The sequence below is a fragment of the Camelus bactrianus genome, chromosome 11, assembly GCF_048773025.1.
Source record: "Camelus bactrianus isolate YW-2024 breed Bactrian camel chromosome 11, ASM4877302v1, whole genome shotgun sequence".
NCBI lineage: Eukaryota > Metazoa > Chordata > Mammalia > Artiodactyla > Camelidae > Camelus > Camelus bactrianus.
The window spans coordinates 44,152,980-44,178,039 of record NC_133549.1 but is presented as its reverse complement, the minus strand read 5'-3'; the positions used below and the strand labels follow the sequence as shown (position 1 = coordinate 44,178,039).

The window sequence follows — 25,060 nt, the reverse complement described above, 5'->3', positions numbered from 1 at the left end:
TTCCATGATATGTGATCAGAGAACAAATCGATAGCCCTACTTTGGGCTGGGATTTAAATCCAAGCGGGTGGCTTCTAGAGGTATCTGTATAGTAACCACTAGCCACCCGTGGCTATTCAGATTTAAATTAATTAAAATGAAATGAAATTCAAAAGTCAGTGTCTCAGTAGCTCTGGCCACATTTCAAGTGCTCCAGAGCCTCATGTGGCTACCAGACTGGACAGCACAGACGTGCGATGTTTCTGTCACTGTGGCAAGTCTGACTGACAGCACTAAAGGTCTACCTGATCCGCTAGAGAGCGAGTGCCGCCTGGACAGAGAGGGGGGCTCCCTGCAGCATTCTCGGAGGGATGGATGACCCACGATCCCACTCAGTCCTGACGTCTAGAAGCTCTGCCAGGGCTCTGAGTCATGGGGTCCCAAAATCCCAGGGATGGTGGGACATCCCTGCTCCCCCATCTGTACCCACTTAAGTCACCTCTCTAATGTCCCTGCCACCATAACGCTGGCCACTCCTGAACTGAACCCTCATGCTGTGCTCTTGCAGCCTGACCACTGGGCGATGAGCGGGGAGCTCCAGGAGGGCCCATCTCCCCTCATCCCTTCACCAGCCACCAACCCCACACCCGAGGCAACAAGACACAGGGCTCACCACAGTTACCAATGTTGGATTACTTGGTGCATTGCAGCCAGGGTCCTCAGCCTCGCCCCCCTAACTCCTGCAAGCTGGGGCCAGGGGAGAGAGTCTCTCACCCTCCCTCTTCCTTTCCCTTTAATGCAGATGCCCACACTCTGGCTTGGCTTCTGCCTACCGGCCGTGCACCCTGCTCCCGGGCCGCACACTCACAGGGTCCTCAGGCCGTCCAAGCCCCGGAACATGCCACTCCGAATGGACTCCAGCTGATTGGCAGTCAGGTGCAGCTCGCTCACTGAGGCTGCACCCTCGAACGCTCCATCTTCAATTTCCGACACCTTGTTGTTGCTCAGATTGCTGGGAGAGGATGATGGAGTTTAGGAAACCCCCTCCTACACCCACCTCCTGTGCACGGAGCCCTGCCCCCACAGAAGCTACCCCACAACCAGTATCTCCCTTCCCATCCTGACCAGCGTCCTGATCGCACCTCCCCGCTCATGGGTAACTCACATTTTCTTCAGATGGGTGAGTTTTTTAAACATCCCCGTGGCCTCCAGGATGGAAATCTCATTGTTGTTTAATCGTCTGTAAGAGGCAATGAAAGGAACTTACACATCGTAAATGACAGACATTCAAGTATCTTCCAAACTGAGACTATCTAGGACTCAGACAAAGGGGACTCCCAGAAGAATTTCTCTGGCAAGCGAACTGATCCTATTTCAAAGGAAGGCTGGGCCAACTGTGGGGGGTGAATGGGGATATTTTAAACATTAAAAATGCCGTGAAAATTTACATACCTAAACAACAGGCATGAGGAAGTGTCCGTGCACAAGCATATACATGTGCACAAATTTATATTTTTAGAGAAAGAAGAATAATAAAGAATAGCTTAAGCTACAACTTGAGCTGATGGAATTGGGTCCCCCAAAGAAGACAAAGGCGTGATTAAGAGAAGCCGTCCATGGAGGTTCAGGCTGGTGGCCTGCCCTGGGTGCCAGAGACTGCCTCCAGGGGCATGTAGGGCCAGGAGTCAGAAACAGAGAGGCGGCTTCCTGCCGGAGCCAGCAGCTGCCATGCTTCCGGGGTGGGGTCTCCAGTGGTCCCCAAATAGAGCTGAACCAGAGGAAAACTCCGGGGGAGGCCCAGGAGGGTCAGTGGGAGCTGGAGGCAGGTGATGGTGAGGGGCGGCTGGGGGCCCTCACAGCTCGGCTGTGGCCTGGGGGATGCGCTCAGGGATCTTGGTGAGCTTCAGGCCGGAGCACTCCACCATGCTGGCCTCGCAGCGGCACTTGTGGGGACAGACCACGTCGCTATTGCATTCGCTGTTCAGCTGGTAATCCTCTGTGCCTGTGGCGAGAGGGTGAGAGCCAAGGGCTGAGGGGCTCCACACAGCCCTACCCAGCCCAGGGTCTCCCAGGCACCCCCGGCCTGCCACCCCAGCCCCCTGCCCACCCCCTGCCACAGTCCCACTCAGGCTGGCCTTGGTCTCCCGCCTACCTGGAATGAAGTACTGCTCTTTTGCTGGGGAGAGAAGCAGAAACACTACAATGCTGGGATCGTCCAGAACAGGTAGGAACAGCCCAGGCCCCTGCCCTGCTGCCCATGGGAGCCACCCCAGAAATGTGACTGGGGTTGCAAATCAGGGCCCCAGAGCTCCCCAACCCAGCCCCAGTGTGGAGAAGTCCTTGCTACAGAGCACAGATGTTCCTTGCCCAGGCCGATGCCCGAGTAAACCTCTCTCAGGGAGCACCAAAGCCATGGGACTATCCCCATGCAATGGCACAGGTGGGGACAGACTAGTATCTGGGCTCAAAAGCTGATCTGCACTGTCCCCAGCCAGCTGCAGTGTCTGCTGCCCCAGAGCCTGGAGGAAGCAACCATTCCTCTGAGGAGGGTTCCCGGGACTCCTGAGGGTCTTAAAAGGCTTAAAAGCAGCTCCATGAAGGAGAACTGGCCTGGAAGTAGAGGGACCTGGGTCCTTGCCAGTCTTCTCTGGGGGGCCTTCAGCAAGCTCTCCCTCCTCCCCAGGCCTCAGGCTGCGACTTGTAGATCCAAGTCTACAATGGGGGGCCTACACCCTCCAGCGCAGGCCCAGAGTGGCCCAGGGCACCCATGTGGGAGCCACCCAGAAACATCCTGGGTCCCTGAGCAGAGTGAGGGCGGGCGGGCAGCTACCTGAGCACCGGAATTTCTTGCTCTTGATCTGCCCGATGCGCTTGTTGGCAAGGCGCCGGGGGCTGGCGCAGCGGGCCCCGCTCGTCTCGATGGGGTTGGTGCGCAGGAAGTCCGCCAGCCACTTGAGGTTACAGTCACAGATGAAAGGGTTCTGGGCCAGATGCCTGTCCGAAGGGGGCAGATCAGGGATCAGAGAAAAGGCTGCGCACTCATGCTGACCACTTGGATGTGGCCTCGCAGCTTGCTCGTGGCCAGAGCCCACCCAGCCCTGGGGAGAAATGCACCACCTGGGTACATGACTTGGGGTCACCCGCCACCTACAGAGAAGTCTTGCCAGAACATGGCAGTGGGGATGGACCTCCACAGCCTGGGGCTTCCAGCTCTCCCTTCAAGATTCACTCTGTCCCCTCCCCTCTCCTTCTAATCACCCATCCATCCCTCAACCCTGCGACAAACATGAGTGGAGGCAGAAGTCACCTAGAGGCTAGCCAAGGCATCCTTGTCTTTCCAATGGCAAGGTGACAGTAGGGGCATTAAAACTCAAGGTGGTCAGCACTCAGAGGCCTTTGGACCCCCGGTGCCATGAGTACTGGACTGTGGCCTCCCTGTGGCCTCGGGCAGCGGCAGCCTCTCTCTCACAGCCTGTCAGGAAAGGGACGGGGCCAGAGTGGCAAGGCTGGGCCTGCAGCTGGGGTAGGAGGTCTCAAAGTGTCTGCTGTGGTCCCTCAACTTTCTAGGGAATCTCCGTTTCCACCCCAGGCCATAAAGGCTGCCTCCCCTCAACCACTTCACAGGCTGTCTCTTGACACAGGGAAACTCAGGAGCATCACTGAGTAGCTACTTATTGGCAAACCATTCAGATTTTCTTGCCAGCTGCCTGCGTTACCAGTAGGATAAATGTGAGGAGGAGGCAGCTGACAGGGGACACCAGCTGAGGGAACGTAGGTCACTGTAGGCTTGCTCGCTTGTGTCTGGGTCACCGCCACCCTGCATGCCCTGCTTTCCACACCAAGACAGCCAAGGAAGAGAAACTCAGCAACTGTCTTGGCTACTGTACCCAAGAGCCAATGCTTCTGCATGGAAGTACGGAGAGACAGAGCAGGGACCAGCTGAGAGGACTCACATGCCACTGCCACTTTTCCTCCAACTAATGCCATCAGTTCAGGTCCTCTACTTACTGGCCTCAGCCCAGCCTTGGGGTTTCAGAGCTCTCCAAGCAGAGGCGTGAGCCCTTACCCAGAGTCTGTGCTCAGCTCAGCTCAGACCTTGGCTGCTCTCTCTCCATCTGACACCTCCTGGGCTCTGCCCTCTGGCCGCTGGTCAGGATGCTTGGTGAGAGCCTTCCCTGCCCGGCTGTCCCTGCCACTCCCCTTTGCAGCGCCCCCCTCAATTTCCTGCCTGAGTCTTGGCTCCTCTCAGCTCCACCAAGTGAGCCAGACCTCTCCCGCACCTTCTGCACCCAGTTCAACATTTGTTTCCCAATTTAAACTGCCAATTTGCACAGAGAAGATGTGTTTGCTGACTCCCCAGGGCAGAGTTCGTAGCTAATCTAAAATAAACAGGATCCAAGGATTGCTCTGGGATCTTTCCAGCCACCCATGCACATCTGTCTGTGCCTTAATGCCCAGACTCTGCCTGAACGAACTGCTTCCCTGTATCACAATCTTGGCAGAAAACTCAGTTTACAATCAACTCAATTCTGTTGTTTAGGCATGTATTAAAATGTCTAAGGGGTGCAGAGTAGAATACATCCTTTTTAAGAACAGTCTATTTGCGTCAAAAGCAACCTATAAAACTTAAACCACCCATAGAGGCAAGTCGCTTCTATATAAACTTAAGTATTTGACATAAAGTAGAATTTTTAGCAGTGATAAAGAGTAGGGAATAGGGGAGAGAAAATGCTCAGAAGGTAGAAAAAAAAAACATGTTTGGGAAAAGATAATCATCTTAAAGGCACATCCAGAAATAGGCTGCACCTATGGCCAGACAGTTATCTCCATGGACATTTCTGATAGCAGAAGGTAGGAGAGAATTCTGATTCCCAGTCTTTCTTGGAATACGGATTAAGAAGTCACAACTTAGGGGGAAGTATAGCTCAGTGGTAGAGCATGTGCTTAGCATGCACAAGGTCCTGGGTTTAAACCCCAGTACCGTCATTTTTTTTTAAAATAATAAATAAATAAGCAAACCTAGTTACCAATCCCCCCAAAAACAAAACAAAGCAAGACAATAAAAAGTGACATTTAAAAAGAAAAAAAAAGAAGTTGTTGCAACTAAAAATCTTTTGGGGCAAATGCTCAACATCATTAGTCACATTAAACCCAAAATGAGCAACTCCGTCACCCTCTCCAGGATGGCTACCCTCAAAGAGAAAAACGATTCCAAATGTGGTCAAGGATGTAAAGAAATTGCAACCTTTATCACATTGCTGGTAGGAATGCAAAGTGGGGCAACCACTTTGGAAAACAGTGGCAGTTTCTTCAATAGTTAAATGTAAATTTCCCATGTGATCCAGAAATTTCAAGAGAAATGAAAACATTTCTCCTCATAAAGGTGTGTAAGCACATATTCACAGCAGCATTATTCATAATGGCCCCAAAGTGGGAATGATTCAAAATGTCCATCAACTAAGAAGGATAAACAAAATGTGCATACAATGGAAAATTATTTGGCAATAAAAAGGAACAAAGTACTTAACCATACCGCAACATGAAGGAACCTCAAAAACATTACGCTAAGCAAAAGAAATCAGTCACAAGTGGTGATAGATCATATGATTCCATTTTTATGAAATGTTCAGAAAAGGCAAATCTATGGAGACAGAAATTAGATTAGTGGTTGCCCGGAGATGGACTGGAAATAGGGATTGATTGCAATTGGGCACAAGGGATTTTTGGAGGGTAATGGAAATGTTCTAAAATTGGATTGTGGTGATAGCTGAACAACTGTAAGTTTATTAAAAATCATTGAATTGTACACTCAGAACAGTTGAATTTTATGGTATGTAAGTTATACTTCATTCAAGCTTAAAAAACTTTTTTTAGTCTCTTGGGGCAAGTAAAACTGCAAAAACAATGCTGTGAGACAAGGCCCTCAGCCACAGATCTTGGACCTATGAACAAATCAGGCAAGACTTGGTGAGTTTAAATCTGCTCAGATCTGATAGGAGACTCAGCCAGGGGTTTAACCATCTGAGGCTGTAATAAGAATATCTGATCATACCTCAGATTTGCATTTCTTTTATTCTTGTTCCAAATTGTACTTGTACTTTGGTTGTTAATATATAATAGTTGTTCACGGAAGTTCACTTTTACTTACAGCCTTAAATAATGAGGTCTATTCTTAGGGAAGAAGCATAATTGAGGGGCAAGCTAACTAATTTCTCAGTGACAGAGACCAAATCCCTGCTCTGCAAGATGCTATGTGAGCTTGGGTGAGTCAAGTCACGTAACTGCCCTCCACCTCAGTTGCCTTATAAGTAAGGCAGGAATGATACCCACATAGGTTGCTGTAAGTATTAAGTAAAAAAATCACACCCAGTGGACAGTGGCCTGGCCTTCAGTATTAAACAGCGATGATACTGTTGTCAGTATCACTTCTATTACTATCTCATCTATATGAAAACTTCCTGCTCTAACATTCTGCCCCAGCTTTCAGCCCTACTACCACCTTGGTGGCAGTGGCCAAGATCTCGGGTACAGGGTCTAGGAGGGCAGAAGCACTCCTGAAATCCAGCCAGGTAAATGGACACAGAGGCCACCCCCAGTGAACACAATCCATTGGATGTATTCATTCTTTTTCCACCTTGAAAGGGAGAAGCTCCTCACATGAGACCCTCAGCCCCATTCCCCATTCCCAAGGCTCTCCTGCATATGTGTCCCCAGCCCTGAAATAATCTGCTCAGTGCATCTCTCTCGGATGTTCTGCCAGCTTCTGTAAAATAACCCACCTTGCCAATGTCTCCCTGTGACCTCTAATTTCACATACTTGGCACGATTTCCCCACGGTGCTCCCTCTCCCCCTCCCTGGCTAAGTAAATTAATTAGCAGGAGTGGGCTGCAGGCAGGTGCGTGGGCCTTAATGAGTTTGTCTTCATGGCTGACATCCCTAATGATTTGCAGGGTCCTCAGGGAGCAGGAGTTGTGCACTCTACTCTGCTTGCTTCGCACCCATCCCAGCACCCCATGACAAACTCATGTGACGGAGAGCCCTGCCCAGCAGGTAAACAATGGCAGGGATGGCAACAACAACAATGGCCATAATAACATTAATAATAAATGCTCATCAAGCACGCATCACAGGACCCGCAGGTCAGCACATCAAGTCAAACTGCAGGCTCGAAACTAAAGATGTGGAATGGAGTGCCTGAGTTTAACTGAAGAGTAGAAGAGGAGAAGTCCCCCTACACAGAAGCATTCCAGCTAAAGGACAAGGGCTCTTTTTTTAAAGCATAACTGCAACAGTACTGTCAACTGAAGAAGTGATGTTAGAATTCACATGTCACCATCTCTGGATCCCCAGTGAATGAGTGGGGTCTGGGCATTGAAATCAATGGCTGTGTTTATTACAAAAAGAGAGACAACCAGATATCATCAGCCTCCTGCTGAAAGTACATGATACTGACTACGAACTCATCTTGCCAGAAAAAGAAAAAATACCTGAACCTGATACAAGCTTGTAGATGAAATTTTCTATCTGTAGGATATAGAGAGACTAGAGGAACATGTGAAACTGTACCACAGAGGATGCAATCAGCAAATCCAGACTGGGACACTGTGGATACAAAGTAAAGCAATGTCTTCAGTGAATAAAGTACAAGGGAAAAGGAGATGGAGAGGATACTAGTACCAGCTAATTGTGATGTGCAGGCCTTTGTTTATGAGGGGATCTTAAAATGCTCTATTTTTAAATTTTTTAAATTTTTATACAATTTTTGGGTTACTTTCCATTTACAGTTATTACAAAATATTGGCTATGTTCCCCGTGTTGTACAATACATCCTTGAGCCTATCTTACACCCAGTAGTTTACATCTCCCACTCCCCACCCCTCTATTACTCCCACCCTCCTCTCCCCACTGGTAACCACTAGCTGTTCTCCATATCTGTAAGTCTGCTTCTTTTTTGTTATATTTACTAGTTTGTTGTAATTTTTAGATTCCACATATAAGTTATATCATACAGAATTTATCTTTCTCTGTCTGACTTATTTCACGTAGCATAAAGCCCTCCAAGTCCATCCATGTTGCTGCAAGTGGCAAAATTTCATTCTTTTTTGTGGCTGAGTAGTATTCCATTGTGTGTGCGCGCGCGCGCGTGTGTGTGTGTTATACCATATCCTCTTTATTCATTCATATGTTGATGGACATTGATGGACATTGATGGACATTTAGCAGATGAATATGCTTCCATATCTTGGCAATTGTAAACAATGCTGCTATGAATGTTCGGGTGCATGCATCTCTTCAAATTAGTGGGGTTTTTTGTTTGTTTTTTTCAGATATATACCCAGGAGTGGAATTGCTGGGTCATATGGTAGTTCTACTTCTAGTTTTTTGAGAAACCTCATACTGTTTTCCACAGTGGCTGCCCCAATTTACATACCCACCAGCAGAGTATACATAAGCCTTATTTAAATCCTGATTCAAATAAATTGTGCTTAAAATTGTATAACATGTAGGAGACATTTGGAAATTTGAACACTAATTAGTTGATATTAAAGAATTATTACATTTTTAGATATAATAATAGTGTTGTATGTTTTAAAAGAGTCCTTGTCTTTTTATGAGTATGTATAAAGTCTATGTCGATGATAAATAACGCCTGAGATTTGCTTCCCAGCAGTTCGGAAGGCATGGAAGAGGTAGCGTAGGTAAAGCAAGGCCGGCCGTGAGCTGCAGCCGGGGGATGGGCACTGGGAGGCTCGCTGTGCTGCTTTTAACATGCTCGTGGTTTTCTATAATAAAAGACTGAAACAAATTCCTAGAGTTGCTGCTCTCTAACCTTTAATTTATAATCATCATTGCTGTTACTGTATTCCATTGATTTAGGATGTTATCCATTGCAAGATGAACTATTATTTTACGCACCATCAAGGAAGAACAAAATGCTGCCAATTGAATGATATGCCATCGATTATAATATGCATCCCAATTTCACAGCTGTTGATGTGGAAACAAGGTGGGTCTTAAAGTCAATGAGTGATAATGATACTAATAATATTAACTGTAGCCCGCATTTAAGAAGCATTCTCAATGAGCTAAGCTCTGTACAAACATCCCTTTTAATCTCGTAACAATCCTATAAAGAGGATGATATCCTCACTTTATGAATGAGTAAACTGAGCCCCAGAGAAGCTAATTAACTTGCTCAGGGTCACACAGCCAATAAAAGGCATAACTGGGATTTGCACACAGGACTATCTAACCCAGAATCTGTCCTCTATGAGTGGCCATTCCCAGTGAGCAAAAGGCACAGGGCAAGATAGGTGTCTGTACCTGGAGGCTGTTACCTCCCTCTAGGTCCACCTGCTGGGGTGGGGGAGGGGGGCAGGAGAGGAGGGCAAGAGGGCACTCACAGGGTCTGGATGGCCCGCAGGGAGGTGAAGGTGCCCTTGGCGAGGCTCTGGATCTTGTTGTCGTACAGGGAGAGCAGGGAAAGGTTCTGCAGGTCCTGGAAGGCATCGGGCCGGATGCAGTTGATCTTGTTGGCATTCAAGAGCCTGTGGGCAGAGCCAGGGCCAGGCGGTGAGGGGAGAGGCACAGAACTGGACTCATCTTGTCCTGGGCACCTTCCTAGGTAGAGCATGCATTATCTCTGGGAGGAGTCCACAGGAACAGGCACAGGGAATCTGGTCCCCTGGATGTCCACTCCATGCAGTGGAGCCAAGAACTCAGCTGCCTCCTCTGTGCACAGGGACCAATGGTCTGCCCACTCTTCTCTCTTTCAAGGAACCACTAAAGGTGCCCCATGGGATTCTGGGGCAGCAGAGAGCACAGTGGCAAAGCCACTCCCAAAGGCATTTGGGGGGTCCTCCTTCCCAGAATTCTGCTGGGTTTCCCAGGCAGCTGAGATGGAGTGCTGTGTTTCGCAGGTCCTAGGAGAGAATCCTTGCCTGAATGCTCATGGTTTAAGAAGGCTGATCTTGGCCCAGGTGTCCTCCTGCAGGAGACAACTCTGTCCCCAGCCACACTCAGGGACGCAGGCTGCATCTCTGGAGCCTCTCAGCTCTCCGATCAGTTCTGAACCTGCCTCTCCCTCCCTCTCTGGCCTCTGCAGAGCCCCACAGCCTCTCACAGCCTATTGGGTCTGCTGTCCCCCAAGCTCCTTGCCTCCAGTGAGTTCCACACCCCAAAGAGGCCAAAAGGGCCAGTCTGAGAGGCCAGAGGAATACTGGCCCCCTTCCTGGGCCCCACCCAAGGTCACTTGCATTCTGGTCCTTACAGGAGCTGCAGGGTGAACAGGCCTCCAAACACTCCCTGGGGGAGGTCTGTGATCTTGTTCCCATATAGGACCCTGGAAAAAAGGCAGCAGAAAGTGAGAGTTGGAGGACTGCCCACCAGATGAGGGCACAGCTCTGCAAGTCATGCCCACACAAAGGTACCACCTCTAAGCCCTTCACGTTGCAGGTCCTAGCGGTACAGGCTTGTTATAACAGCGGCCAGCAGATGGCAGTAAAGTGTGCTAGGAAGGGGTCGCCTCTTTCTAGTCTGTACAATGGGCTAGAGGCAGCTGTGATCCCCAATACTGCAGAACACCTGCCTCACTCATTCTCTGCCTTCACACACAGATCCCACAGAAGCCAGCAAAGTGGCCCTTCCAGGGAACCTCATGGGAGATTAACCTGGTTTGGGATCCAAAAAGAGATTGTTCAAAGAGAAGAAAATCCCAAGGGCAGGAATAATTAACATATGTTCAGAGAATTACAGGCAAAAATTGGTATGAGCTCTAGCACATTAAGCGAGTCTTTCCAGCACAGGTAAAACACCAGAAGGAAACAGACCAAAGTGTTAGCTGTGCCGAGATCTGGTGGTAGGATTGCAAGTGGATTGTTTTAGGCTTTAGTACTTTCACAATTTTTCTATATTGAGCATGAATTCTACGTATAATCAGAAAAGAAAGCTAAGGTTCAAAAAAGACATGCAAGCAGGAATGGGTTCAGACAGACAGTGAAAGCTTCAAGGGGGTCTGGGGAGGGGGATGTGTTCCATTCCAGTATCACAAGCAGCCCCCACAAGCCACCCCTGGACACATTTCATCTGAGTGAAAACAGAGTGTGCTGTCTCACTGAGATCGTTCTTGGAGGAGGACACAGCAACAGCTAAGTGTGATCCGGGATAGCCCATGCGGAGAGCTCCACTGTGGTTTGGGAGAGGAGACAAAAGGGACAGTAGCTTGGATTTTACCCTACCAGCACCAGGAAGCCTCTGAGACATGATGAGATTTGCATGCGGAAAGATATCTCAATTTGCTGTGTGGAGAATGGAGTGGAGGGACAGGAGTTGAGGCAGGGAGGCCAGGTCAGGGCCTGCCAAGGTGGACACTATTAGTGGGATCTTTTGCACGACCCCAGCTTGAAAGTTCCCATATAGTGAGGAAGCAGCTGTGGCCAGGTACCCACGAGCAACAGGAACCCACTTAGATGGGTTACTGTCATGTTCTAATTTAGGAGGAGATTTATTCACTTTTTGGAGGAAAATCCTGCATTTTAGCAGCCACTTTCAGGATCTGATCTCCTCAGCCAATGACAGTGACCCATCACCAGACCGTCATTTACAGCTGTGTACGTTACACGCTGTACAACTTTAGGAGTGCCATTCACAATGGGCCCCACCCACTCCTTGGGCACTACTCCAAGAGAAGAGGGTGCACACAGAAGGCACTGAGCTGACAGCCTCCTGCACTGCCCCAGGGCAAGTTCCATTCTGTTCCAACTCTCAGGTCCCTAATCTACGTCAAATATGTGTCCAGTGCTGCCAATGGACTGGTGAATACACTCATTCCTACAAGTAATGAATGGCCCCCATCAACAGGGAGCTCTTCTGACTACAAGGCACCCTGAGTTCACTGTCTGTGTAGACGAATTACTGTGGGACCTCAGAGAGTGAGGGGCTTGGTGAACCTGGGGGTGTGAGCAAGAGATCTTGAAAAAAGAGAGATGAAATAACATTTCTGAGATGAGTTTTCAATGCTGCTTGATGTTTTGTAGATTGATGGACTCGGATAATCCACTGAGGGGAGGGAAATACTGGACAGGAAACACTGTCTTCACACTGCCCACCACAACTTGGGATCAGAGCATGGCTGGCATGAAAGATACAAGGCAGATTTCACAACTCAAACTGGTGGCTGCTGCCATTATAGGTGACCCAGGGAAGCTTAGGAGCACAGAGAGCTGAGCCTCTGTGGGGAGGTGGGGCCAACATGAAGACTGGGCTGAGTCAGATGACTGCCACAAAGAATGCTGGGGAAATCCCCACTGCAGAAGGGAGAACATCTCACTTGCCAGGGGCAACAGCTCTGCCCAGCTCTTCCATGCACCTTCAGCCCTTGATTCCCTCCTCCCCCTCCCAGCTGCAAAGGGTCCACAAAGTGGAAGGGAAAGCCAGGCACAGCAACCCTGGCCTTGGCATCCAGAGGGAGACCCACTGAGGCTGGGTGAGCAGGGGCTGTGCTCTGCACCCACCAAAGGGGCCCTAGGCCCTGCTGGCCTCCTAGGAGGATGCCCTGGACCACTGCAGAGCCTTGGTGCTGCTACTTACAGTGAGTTCAGGGAGCGGAGGCCCTGGAAGGCATCGGGGGCAATCTCCGAGATCTGGTTGTTGCTCAAGTCTCTGCAAGATGAGCGGAGGAGAGAGGGCTGAATCCCACAGTGGCCACCAAGCCCTGCCTGTCCCCTCTAACCCCCAGATACCATAGGAGGGCAGGGGTTTCTCTGAAATTAGGAAAGCAAGGGGCCAGTTCCCCTATCTATCTGAAAAACCCACAGCCAGCCCCTATTTCCCTGTGCAGTCCAAGGGTCATGCATGGGCAGGCACCCCAGCGATCCCCTACACACCCCCCCATAGCCTCAACTGCTCCTGTTGGTGCCCAGGCTGAAATGGGGGATTGACAGTCAACTCTGGTCATTGCCAGACTCAGATTCAGCATCCTATTTAGGCCTCATGACATCCATAGAGGAGGTCACATCACCGCCATCCCCACATCACAGATGAGCCTGGCGGGAAGATGATGGCTCTGCCCAGGGCTGCTCAGCCGTAGGAGGCAGAGTCAGGACCTGCCCCCAAGCTGTGGCATGCCGGGTCCAGGCTCCGCTCCATGCTGACTCCCAGGAAGCAGCGGGAGACACTCACATCCTCCGCAGCTTTCTATAGGGAGAGAAGGCTCCAGGAGGGATGGACTTGATGCCATTGAGCTCCAGGCGGCTGCAAGAGAGAGAACACAGAGAAAGGCAGGGTCAGGTCATCCCACCCAGGCGTTGCCCAAACCAGGCCCTTTGCCCACCAGCCCTTGCTCCCTTCCTCTGTCTGGAGTAGGGGGACTGGTTTTCAGGCTCCATTATCCCAGGCTGTTGTGGCTGAAAGGGGCTCATGAATGATGCTAATACTAAGTAACCAATTCTAGCAGACTCATCCAGCTGGGCTGGACAGACAGACCACTGAGGGACACCACCCCCCAATCCTTCAGAGTTGCCAGCCTCGGGCAGAGAGCTTGGCTCAGCTGAGGCAAAGCATGCCTTCTCTGTTTACACTGATGGGCCTCGGGGCAAGCTTTGGGGTAGTGCCTACTCTGGCTCTTCCCTGGCCCACCAGGGCCTGGCCCTGCCGAGGGCACATCCTAAGTGCCTGCCCTGCCTGTACTCACATCTCCGTCATGGTCTCGGGCAGGTTAGCAGGGATGGCAGTGAGGCCTTTGCCACGACAGTCCACAATGCTGTTGCTGCAGGTGCACATGGCGGGGCACGAGCCAGAAGAGAGGGTGCAGGAGGGCACATGCCCAGCCTCCCCCTGGCCTGCAGAAAGAGTGGGTTGTGACCTCAGGGTGTCCTGCGCCAGCACCTCCCTCCCTAGGTATAGGCTGATGGGTGGGGACAGGCTGTTTCTCTGGATGATGATGAACCAGAGATCACCAAGGATCATGATGCAACTCTGTGGGCGTATAGCAGGGACCTGTTAGACATCTGCTGAACTTGAATCTGAACCTAACTGTGCTGCTTGAGAGTGTGATTCCTCTGCTAGGAAGTCCTAGCCTCAACTCTGAAGCTCCAGGTTCTGGTTCAAGTCACTCAACACTTCTGAGCCTGAGTATGACAAGGACCACGTCTACTGAGCACTGACTCTGGGCCACATGCTGTGATAAGCGCTGTACACGCAGTAGCTCATCCACGCCTACTGCACTACCTCGCCAAGAGCATGATATCACCGTGCCCGTTTTCCAGGTGGAAAAACCAGAATCTTGATGTTAATTAATTTATGGAAATTCACACAGCTAATAGATGGCGACATCAGAGTGAAGCCCAGTGTCTGATGTCAGGGCCCACACTTTTTAAAACTGAGGTATCACTGAGGGGGAGGGTATAGCTCAGTGGTAGAGTGCACATTCAGCACACACAAGGCCTGGGGTTCAGTCCCCAGTACCTCCATTAAAAAAGAAAATTAACTAACTAACTAACTAAACAAGCCTAGTAACCTCCCCCTACCAAAAATAAGAATGGGAAAAAAAACACTGAGGTAGCACTTATATCAAGTGCACTATCAAGTGTATAGCTGGCTGAACTTCTCCAGATGGATGTAGCCCCAGAACTGCCTCCTCAACACGGAATATTTCTATCACCCAGGAAGGGTCCCTCATGCTCCCTCCCCGAGGTAGCCACTACTGTGAGATCTATCACCAAAGACTCGTTCTGCTTGTTCACGGACTTCATATAAACGGAACTAGACAGCAGGCTCACTTGTCTAGTTTCTTTCACTCAATGTAAAATCTTCAAGATTCGCCCACGTTGTTGCATGAATCAGTCGTTTGTCCTTCTTTTTCAATTGCTGAGTAGTATTCTATTATCTGGGTATGTCATAATTAGGTAATCCATTCTTTTGTTGGTGGACATTTGGGCTGTCTCCAACCTTGGGATATTATGAAAAAAGCTGCTTGGATATTCTTGGCCAGGTGTTTTGCAGAACATCTGCACATACCTAGCAGTGGAGCTGCAGAGTCCTGGGGGAGACACACGTGCAACTTTAGTCGATTCTGCTAAACAGTCTGCAAAGTGGCCAGGCCAACGTGCACCCCTACTGGCATTTTAACCTCCAGTCCTTTCGGTGGCCACCCCAAAGGGTGGGCGCCAAGGTCAAAGGGGACAAAGCTAGGAGAACTCCTGGAAATTTGTGACATTACGCCCTTCTCAGGACAGGGATTGCCAGGGTGAAGAGACTCCAGGGGAGAGAAAAAAAAATGCCTTAATGGAGAAACCAAGGAATTCCAAATGCAAAGGAAAAGGTTTCATTTCGAAATAAAAATTGTCCACATGAATTACCTATCCCTATTCCTATTCTTAAAACCTGAGAATTGGTCAATCACTCAGCAGACATTCCTTGAGCATCTACCTCTGTGCGTCAAGCTCGAGCAAAGTGCTGAGATATGGTTAGAGAACATGGTACACAGCTCCATGTGCTCAGGAAGCTTGCGACTTTGGGGGACCCCCTTCTGGGGCCAGAGAAGGTTCCCTGGGCTCCACAGGGTGAGGAGGACTCGGGGCAGCAAGGCGGGGAGGGTGAAGGGCTGAAGGGGAACAGCCTGCCAGGAGTCTGGGGTGGGAGGCATCTGACGCAACCCGGACACAAGAGTGAGGAGGCTGCCAGGCAGGGAGGCCGAGAGGACCCCGCCCAGCCTCGCAGGGCTGGGGACTCTCCCAGGAGCACTGGGGGGCCAGGTGAGGAGGAAGCAGCAGTGACCAGCCCAGAAGGGGTCCCCTCAGGTCTTTTGGGCTGTAAGATGAAGATTGGAGGAGCCAGAGAGGAAGTGGGGTGGCCAGGCAGGAGGCTCTCACAGGACTCCAAGTGGAAGATAGAGGCATAGACTCCCAAGGCCATCTAACTTCAAACCAAGGCTAGAAGGCCCAGTTCAATGACTTTGCAAGGTTGCAGGAGTCAGACAATGGGGGAGGGGAGAGGTGGTAACAGGAGGGGGCAAGGAGTGGAGTGAGTGAGGGGTGGGAGGTGTGGGATGGGAGCAAACAGGAGGAGGCACTGGGTGGAAGCAAAAAGAGTAAAGGCAGGGGACAGAAGAGGACAACGGGTAGGGGACAGGAGAGAAATGATGGGAGGCAGGATGGGTGAGAACAGGAGGTAATGGATAAAGCAGGAGAAGGAGATATGGCAGGACAGAGTGATGAGCAGGGACAGAAAAAAATGAGTGAGGATAGGGTATGGTGGGTGTCGAAGGGGTGTCCACAGATAAGGACAGGAGCTGATGGCAAGGACAGAGGTCACAGGAGGACCAGACGTCAATGTGTGGTGACAGGTGGTCACAGGAGGGGATGGGAGGTGGGGCAGGAGGCAGGCAATGGGTGGCCAAGAGCCCCAGCAGGGCCTGCACCCACCTGAGCAGCTGAACTCACTCTTCTGGACCTCGGCCACGTTGAGGCCACGCAGGCTGGCAGGGCCCGAGCACTGGGTGAAGAGCCCGATGGAGGGCCGCTGCCTCAGCCACTGGGAGAGCCAGGCCAGGTGGCAGTCGCAGAACAGGTGGTTGGAGTGCAGGCGGCTGCAGGGGGACAGGGCGGCTCACAACCCACCTGGGCCCCAGCCCCCTGCCAAACAGTGGGAGCCCCTCTGCCCGGGAGGGGCTGAGCCCCGGGCGCTCACTCGGTTGGGCATAGTCTGCACATGGTCAACTGCGCAGCGCAGCCCCAACTTGGGGATTATCTGCAGTCGTGAGAAACTTCCTGGAGGCTGCCCCTTCCCTCCCAGTGAGCTCAGGGGAGGGCACCCCTTGGCCTAGAGTGTGCCCCGCGAATGTGGATTCACCTCACTGAGCTCACGCTGAACCACCACCCCAATCACACAACTCATCTTCCAAAACAAAAGGAATTCATTTGTTTTCCAAGCAAAACATCACATATAAATGACGTTCAAGGTCCTTCCCTTTTAGACACCCTCCTCCCCAACTCCACTCAGCCCCCAACCTGGGGTGGCCTCTGGGGATGCAGAGGAGGCCGGGCTCCTTCCCCACCGGCCCGGGCACCTCCCCTGCTCGGCCGCCCCGCGCTCGGCTGCCCTGGGCTGACTCACAAAGTCCGCAGCCTGGGCATGTGGTTGAAGCTGGACACGGGGATGGTGGTGATGTTGTTGTTGTTCAAGGTCCTGAGAGGGAGAAACCAGGCACTTAGCATCTGCCCAGAAGGAAGCTGCGTGGGAAGGCGGGCACGGCTTCTCTCTGACAAACAGGCAGATTCCCACACGTGGTTCACAGTCCCCTCTGAGGTGGACCAGCGCTAGGCTGGACCCAGGACTATGCTGGAGAGCATGAGACACAGAGCCACCCCAGGGAAAGCTCTGAGCTGGGACAGTCATGCAGAGACATCACAGCTTCCGAGTCTGGTAGGATGGGAGGTGGAGCCAGAAAGTGAGGATGGGTGCAGGCTCGGAAGAAAGCGTGGGGTGTAGACAGACAGAGAGAGAAAAGGGAGGCATTCCAGCCTTGTACGTTAGAATCTCCTGGGAGACACAGCCCCTCGCCCTGGGGTTTATCACAAGCAGGGTAATCCCAGGTTACACTGCTGGACATGACCCCAGGAGTATGACTTGGTGGCAAGACTAGCAGGGCAGAGAGCATGGCCTCTGCCCTGGGCTAGAACTCGCCTCCCAGGTCTCCTGCCTCCTGTGCTGCCCCCAGGCCCTGACTCCAGCTGCCTGGGCCTCGGCACTCATATTAGCTGGGCTCTCTCACCTCTGTTTCCCTTCCTACATTTTACTTACAGCACCTCCAGCCCCCGCAGAGCCCGGAAAGCTCCTTCCTCAATGCAGTTGATCTGGTTCTTGTCGAGCTGTCTGTGAAGCAAAGGGAAGTTGTAGGGGATGGCACGTTGCCAGCAGCCGGGGAATCCAGACATTTATGATCAAGCACTCCATTAGTTAAAAAAAAAAAAAGAGGCCTGACCCCAATCATTTGTCCAGTTTATATGTGTCGATCCAAATAGTAAATGTTAATAAAAGTTTAAAGTCTTTCTTATTTTTAGTTAAAACAGTAAGTATAAATAAGCTATTTGCTATAATAATATATTAGCCAATCTGGGGATATCTCCTGGGCAGCAGGCACCACCCCACCTTGGAGACCACCTGGAGGGTTCTGGCAGTTGTAAAATGAATCTATCACAGGAGCCGTGGCAGCCAGAGCTGGCAAAGAGATTGCAGTCTGAGTGCCAAGTGAGAATGACTGGCGATGGCTGCCTGGAGTGCTGCTTGCAGAATAAACTGAAGCTGTGATTGGGCTCCTTGGGAAAGAAGGCAGTGATCAATTACTAATGTCTGCTACAGGCATGGGAGGTAGGGGAGTGACAAGCATGCCAGGCATTTGCCATCAGTCAGACCTGGCAGGAGAGGGGTAGGGGGTGGAAGGGATGGAGTAAGCCTGGACCAGAATAAATCTGAATAATAGAAATAAACCATTACATTTAAATGGCATTTGACAAAGTGTATTTATTTCCATATCTCATTTAAACTTCAGAGCAAGCTTGTGAGGTAAATATGATATCCCCATTTTGCAGAACAATAAATATTGAGGCTCAGTGACGTTCACTGACTTGCAGCAGCTTACACAATATGGACCTGTAAGAGAACATTCAAACCCAGCTCTCCCACTCACTGCAGAGCAAGGGCACGGAGACTGTCCATTTGAATGGAACAAGCACATCACCCAAGCACCCCACAGTTCATGCTACTCCCTTCAACCTGGTCCCCAAAGTCTGCCTGCTTCCTCCGACCCCAGGTTGTTCCAGAAGACCATACTGGCACCAGCCATCTCAGAGCCCAGACCAGCTCCCTGGCTGCCTGGACCACAGGGCTCAGGGAGACCCACAGGGATGCTGCCAGGGGTGGCCCTGCAGCCTCCAAGCCCCTCTCCCGCCCAGGTCTATACTCACAAGTTTTTGAGGTCAGTAGCTCCGCGAAAAGCCTTCCTGGGGATGGCTTGGATGGTGTTCTCACTTAGGTCCCTGCGAGGTCAAAGCCAGAGGGAGAAAAAACACTGTCAGGAAAGATTTCCTCAGAGCACCCTGATGAATCAGGGAGGTCAGGTGGACCAGACGGTGCCTGGACCAGTCACAGTTGCATCCCAGCACCTGGGACAGTGCTTGGCACACAAAGGTCACTGGGTAAACATTTGTCGAATGAATGAATGAATGAACGAGCTGGAGCTCGATCCCCAGCCGCCTCCCCTCCCCTTCTCTGGGCAGAGGGGTGGCAGCTGGAGGGTGCAGCCTGGGGCAGCGGTGATCAGCTCTTCCTGCCCCCAACCCTGCCTGCCAAACCCATAGGGGTCAACTCAGCCCCTGAGGCATTGTCCAGGGCTGCAAGGAGCAAGCAAAGGAGGGGCTTTTTGATGGGCCACAGCCGCCGGCCATCTGTGGTGAGTGTACCTACAGCTCACTCTGTGTTTTACTAATCAGGATGGAGTTTCCAGAAGAAGGCACAACTGGATTCCAGGTAGCCCATCCAGTATGTGGCTGACCCAGGTCGTGAGCTCCAGGCTGGGTCTGACTCCAGACCCCATGCTCTCAGGGACTGTGGGGAGCAGCGCTGCCATGGGGAGCCTGGGCCCAGGCTGGGGACTGAGCACGCTGGCCCAGGGGCTGCAGTGCTGTATCCCTGCCCTGCCGGAGGGCAGGGACCACTGAGGACTCCAACACTTCCCCATTATTAAAGTCTTGAAGTGAGAGAGGAGGCATTGCAGGGACTCAGCAAATCAGCTTCCACTTCCCAGCAGCATTGGGCCTCTGGCATCTGTCCATCTGCCCTTCCCTCCCTCTTTCGACCTTACTACAGACTTTTACAAATGCCCCTTTGCTTCCCACGGTGGTGGTAACAGCCCCCACCCCTACCCCACTGAGAACTTCACATGTGTAAACCTGCCTGCCCCTCGCACTGCTCCCATTTCACGAACGAGGAAAGAGGGGTTCAGAGAAGTTACACAGCTTCTTTGAGGGAACACAGCTGGCGGGTGGGGGCTCCAGAATTTGAAGCAGGCAGTCACGTTCCAGAGCACCTCCTTGCCCAGCAGCCCTGGGAGCAGGAACCGCAACCTCAGACGGCCAAGGCTGCCTGTGCCGCGACATGGGACTCTATGCCTGGCAGTTTTGCAGACCCCAGCCCCTCCTCCTGGGCCAGGCCCATGGGGCTTTGACCATCTCTTTCCTGTCAGCCAGTGTTATAAGGACACTCAAGCAGCTCTCTGGAGAGGCCCACAAGGAGAGGAACTGAGGCCTCCTGCCAAGAGCCAGCAATGTGAGAGCGTCATCACGGAAGAAGGTTCTCCAACGTTAGTCAAGCTTTCGGATGATGCAGGCTGCTATGGTCTGAATGTTTGTGTCCCCTCAAAATTCAGATGTTGACATCCTTATGCCCAATGTGACGGTTTTAGAAAGTGGGGCCCTTGGGAGGTGCTTAGGTGATGAAGATGGAGCCGTCGAGAATGGGATTAGTGCCCTTAAAAAAGAGGTCTGAGAGTGCGCCACTGTCCCTGCCACCACGAGAGGACACGGCTATGAGCCAGGAAGCAGGCTGTCACCAAACACCAAATTTGAAGGCACCACGACCCTGCACTTCCCGGCCTCCAGCACTGAGAAAGAAGCAACTGTTCTGTGTATGATGCTCAACTTACGGTATCTCTGTTACAGCAGCCCTGATGGACGAAGGCACGGTCCCAGCCAGCATCTTGACTCCAGTCTCATAAAGACCCCCAGCCAGAACCCAGCCACTGACACAAGTTGTGAGATAATAAATGTTTATTGTTCTTTTGGGCCGCTACCTTCTGAGGCAATTGGCTACACAGAAATCAATGAGTAACACAGGGGCACCAAAAGAGGAGAGGCTTGGAAGTCCTGTTAGAGAGTGGGGTCCTGAGTCTGAGGGCGTGAGGTCCCCCTGAGAGCCTCTGAGGAAGGCAGGGCCATGTGCAGACTTGACATGAATGAGCTGAAATGTGTTAGAGCCTTGGCTCCATCACTTCCCTCTTTGGGCCTCAGCTTCCTCGCTTGCAGAGGCTGGCGCAGATGACCTAGTCTCCCTACCCACGTGGGCCCACCAAAGGCCAGCCACTCCAAGACACAGCAAGTGAGGCTCCTGGTTCTCAGGGCATCTGAGGTCCCAGGGAGGAGGGGAGGGGAGGGGAGCCCGTTGTTGACAGTGCCACCCCTGAGAGGAGTGGGCTGAGGGAGGAAAGACCTGGCCACCTGCCCTCCCCTGCCCGCAGGGAATCAGGAAGAACGGAGCGCAGGTGGTGAGGGCAAGACAAGGACGGGGAGGGGTGGTGGCCAGGAGACTCCCACGGAGTCAGGAAGATGGAGGGCGCACAGGGGTGGGCACCTCCGGCGGGACTCTCCTCTCGGCCCCAGCCAGCAGTCTGCCCTTCAGCCAAGCCTGGGGGGCAACTCTGGGCTGACTATTCCCATCCATTATTCCATTTAATCCTCACTACAACCCTGCAAGGAAGGTTTTTTATTTGTATCGATTAGTTTATTGACTTAGGCCAACCTTGTTCCAGAAAGACGTTAAGGTGGCTTATAGGGAATTATAAAACAGCAAGAGAGCAGGAGTGAAAAGTAGGGCAAAGAGAAGACAAATCAATGGCGGATAGCAAGCACGCAGCACCACGTGACCCTCACGCCTGCCTGCTCCAGGGCAGAGGGTGGGCTCCAAGCTTTCTGAGAGCTGATGTGAAAAGGGGAAACTGGTCAGATAACTGCATCCCCAATATAGGTATAAATTCAAAAGAATCAGTTTCTCAGGAGTAGAGCTGCCTTTGGCACTAAGAAGAGATAAGAATTTCTCCAGGGCTCTTTATGAAAAATGACAGTGTGTCCCAATCAATAACGCTAGATCCTTATAATAAATGGGTTTCAAGTGTCTGTTTCTTACAAAAGCATTGCATCAAAGTGTGATTCAGGCAGAGCAATTCTATCAGGACGCACACCAGGAGCTAAGTGGGGAAGGGAGGGGTAGGAACAGTCTGTTACAGGGCGAAGGCATCGAACCTGGCATGATCCAGGAATCACTGGGAGCAAGTCCTGGGAAGAGGGTGTTGGCAGGAAAAAGCTTTGCAGACCAAAGAAGGTGACAGGTTAGACCAAAAAGGGGTGTGATCTGATGGCCTTCTGGACAGGGCTCTGTGGCACCAAAGCTCACAGGGGAAAAGATGCTGCCCTGAGACGGGCATGCAGGCAACAGATACCAAGAGTCAGTCAATGAGGTGAGCGTCCAGGGGCGGGTGTGAATCACCTCATTGATTCACCCAGGGCTGGCCCACAGCAGTGAGCCATTCACGCTGTTAAAATGAGTAAAGGAAACTGAATTTGAGACCCCGGAAGAGGTCAGCCTCTGGACCAGAGGAAAATAGGTGAGCCTTGGAAAGCCGAGGAGAATGCAGAGTGCTGGCAGCAGAGGGCAGTGGAGAGAGCCTCAACTCTGCAATGGAATGCCTGCTTCTGCCAGTTAGAGCCACGGACCCCAGAAGTTACATACCTGAGAGCTTCAGTTTCCCTATTTGTAAAATGGGGATTAAAGTATGTACCACACAGGGCTTTGAAGAAGAGTAAGTAGGTTCATGTGTTTACGCTTCTGTCCTAGCACCTCCATTTGGCTATATTTAAGAAATGCTGGCTTTTTCCCATTGCCTTAAAGCACAGTTCACCTATCTCTTTCCTAAGGTTCTGACTGTTGTTTGCAGTTTGCTCACTAGAGGGCGCGAGAAGCCTTCCCTGGACTTGGATGTCTGCTCAGGCACATCACAAACCCAAGCAAAGCTATTCTCTCTCTCTCTCTTTTTTTTTTTTTTTTTTGGCCTCAGTTGATCCCCTACCTAGTCAACAAATGTCTTTCCCAAATCTCTTTTAAATAACGTTTCTCATCTCCATTCATCTCCATTTCACCAGATTGGCATGCAAACCCCACAGGCACCAACTTCGACTTTCCTCATCGTGTTTACCAGGCACTGAGCCTCCTTTTTCTTCCTGAAACTTAGTCGTTGCTGCCCCATCTTCCTCCCTTGGTGACCTTGTCACAGGCCCTGAAGTACGGACCATGGCCTGGGGTGAGAGAGGCCATCCTGGAAGAGGGAGGGCTCTGCAGCTGGAAGGACAAACCAAAACCAGGAGCAGCTGGTGGCCTGATTCTGGCCAGGGGGAAACACAGGGCACAGAGCTGCGAGGCAGACAGGGGCTCAGAAGGAAGTCCCAGGCAGGATAGTGAAAAGCAAATTCCCAGAGCAAGGACGCAACAACCAGACAAAGGACAAGACAGGGGAGATAAACAGTCCTGGGGACGGATTCTAGGGGTAAGGATGAGGTCCTAGATTTCTGACAAGCTCAGATGCTGCTGGTCCAGGAGGCAAACACTGAGATGCCAGGGCATAGAGGAGAAATCCCACAGCTAAGTATCAGGATGCAGACTTGGTTCCAAAAAGCCCTATCTAACTCACTTAAATCGTGTGGTCTTGGCTGAGTCACTGAACCTATCTGGCCTCAGTTTTCTCATCTGCAAAATGGGAGTGAGAAGCGGCTCCTTCCTTACAGGATTTGATGTAACAAGTACTGGGTGCTCTCACCCCTGTCTATGACTCCACACATGCTGTTGTTCTTTCATTTCCTCAAATTCCTCCTGCCACAGGACCTTTGCACTTCTGTTCCCTCTGCCTAGAATATTCTTCCTCCATTCTTCACCCAGTAATTCCTATTTATCTTTCACATATATGTCTATAGACACCTTCCCTGACAGCTCCCTCTGCAGCTGGCTCTCAGGGCCCCAATGCTTTTCCTTCATAGCACTAATTCAGGTTTATAATGAAATATTTGTGTACTGAATGTAATAATAAAGTACTGATTTTTGGCTAACACCCATCTCTACATCCTGGACCTCGATCATTTTTAACTGAATTGAACTAAAGTGGATCCTTCCATGATTCTCTTGCTCCAACCCTTCTGCATTTTCCTGACTAGAACAAGGAGTTAGGATAGGCCATGTGGCTGAGATGGGAAAGCAGGGGCTTGGGGCAGCACAGGCTGGCTCTGTGTCAATTTCATGAGCGACCAAACCTTGTGCACTGGAGATGGCTACACCCGCTCTGAACCAACGAGTGGGGGCTCTGACGGGGAGCACTGGAGAAGTGCTTATTACCAACGTTGTTATAATAAAGCTGGCCGTTCTCTTTACACGTTCATATGAAATTCCAATAATTACCCTGGATGGCTCTGAGGTGTCACCAGCAGCATGAGCACGGAGGTTTGGAAGCCTCTGAGGAAGGTGAGTGGCTCATGGGAGGAGAGAGAGCTGAAGTGCCCCCACCAGAGGGGAACCGAGGTAAGGGTCCTGCAAGCAAAGATTCCCCCCTTGCCTGAGCCCCATCACCCAAGATCAAAGGCCCTGAGAGACAAGTTGCTGCCAATAGCGCCACCCCTGCCGAGTCTGGGGCACCCTAGTCAGGTCCCTTTCCCTGAAGAGAAGGGGGCAGCCAGGCCCACACCCTGGCTTGGGCACCATCCCAGGGGCCCCCCTCCTCCCACGCACTCTGCCAATCCCTCCAGCCTCTGCCAGGGCCAGGGGAAGCTGGGGCTGGGAAGCTGAGGTCGGGACCCCATGTTCTCGCTGCTAATCCCCCTTCACGCTCTAACCAGATTGGGCTCTGATGGCAGGCCGGCCTCTAAGGGGATCCACAGCGGGGCCCAGCCGGGGATGCTGGGCACTAGCCAAAGCCAGACTCCGCCTGGGGTCCCGCCGCCTGCCTGCCAGCCCCAGCGCAGAGCTTGGCGCCTGCTGTCTGCCTCTCAAGACACAGGGAGTCTGGGCAACCTGGCCTGTCCCCCTTGCCTGACTGGTTACCCTGAACTTGCCCAATATGGGGCAGGGAGGGAACCAGGGTGGCCCCACTGTTCCAGCCCCCACCCCCGATCCCTGGGGCTTCTTTGTGGGATTAAGGACGTGGGCGCTGGAGCAGACAAAGCCGGCATGTACCTACACACCGAGGGACTATATGTACGTTTCCTAACCCCT

The 25,060-nt window shown here is 51.7% G+C and overlaps 1 protein-coding gene across 2 annotated transcripts in view; it reads right to left on the bottom strand.

The window, feature by feature from the left end:
* The window catches only part of SLIT1 (slit guidance ligand 1), a 179,702-nt gene that overhangs the window by 37,239 nt on the left and 117,403 nt on the right, over positions 1 to 25,060 (bottom strand). For both annotated transcript variants that reach the window (XM_045507428.2, XM_010971119.3), the window contains exons 5-18: positions 18,943 to 19,014; positions 17,780 to 17,851; positions 17,093 to 17,164; positions 16,402 to 16,565; positions 13,671 to 13,818; positions 13,160 to 13,231; positions 12,569 to 12,640; positions 10,251 to 10,322; positions 9,385 to 9,528; positions 2,810 to 2,973; positions 2,132 to 2,155; positions 1,837 to 1,981; positions 1,145 to 1,219; positions 848 to 991 (exon numbers count right to left, since the gene is read on the bottom strand). In XM_045507428.2, the coding sequence (XP_045363384.2) occupies positions 848 to 991; positions 1,145 to 1,219; positions 1,837 to 1,981; positions 2,132 to 2,155; positions 2,810 to 2,973; positions 9,385 to 9,528; positions 10,251 to 10,322; positions 12,569 to 12,640; positions 13,160 to 13,231; positions 13,671 to 13,818; positions 16,402 to 16,565; positions 17,093 to 17,164; positions 17,780 to 17,851; positions 18,943 to 19,014 (1,440 nt within the window). The remainder of the gene's footprint in view (positions 1 to 847; positions 992 to 1,144; positions 1,220 to 1,836; positions 1,982 to 2,131; positions 2,156 to 2,809; positions 2,974 to 9,384; positions 9,529 to 10,250; positions 10,323 to 12,568; positions 12,641 to 13,159; positions 13,232 to 13,670; positions 13,819 to 16,401; positions 16,566 to 17,092; positions 17,165 to 17,779; positions 17,852 to 18,942; positions 19,015 to 25,060) is intronic.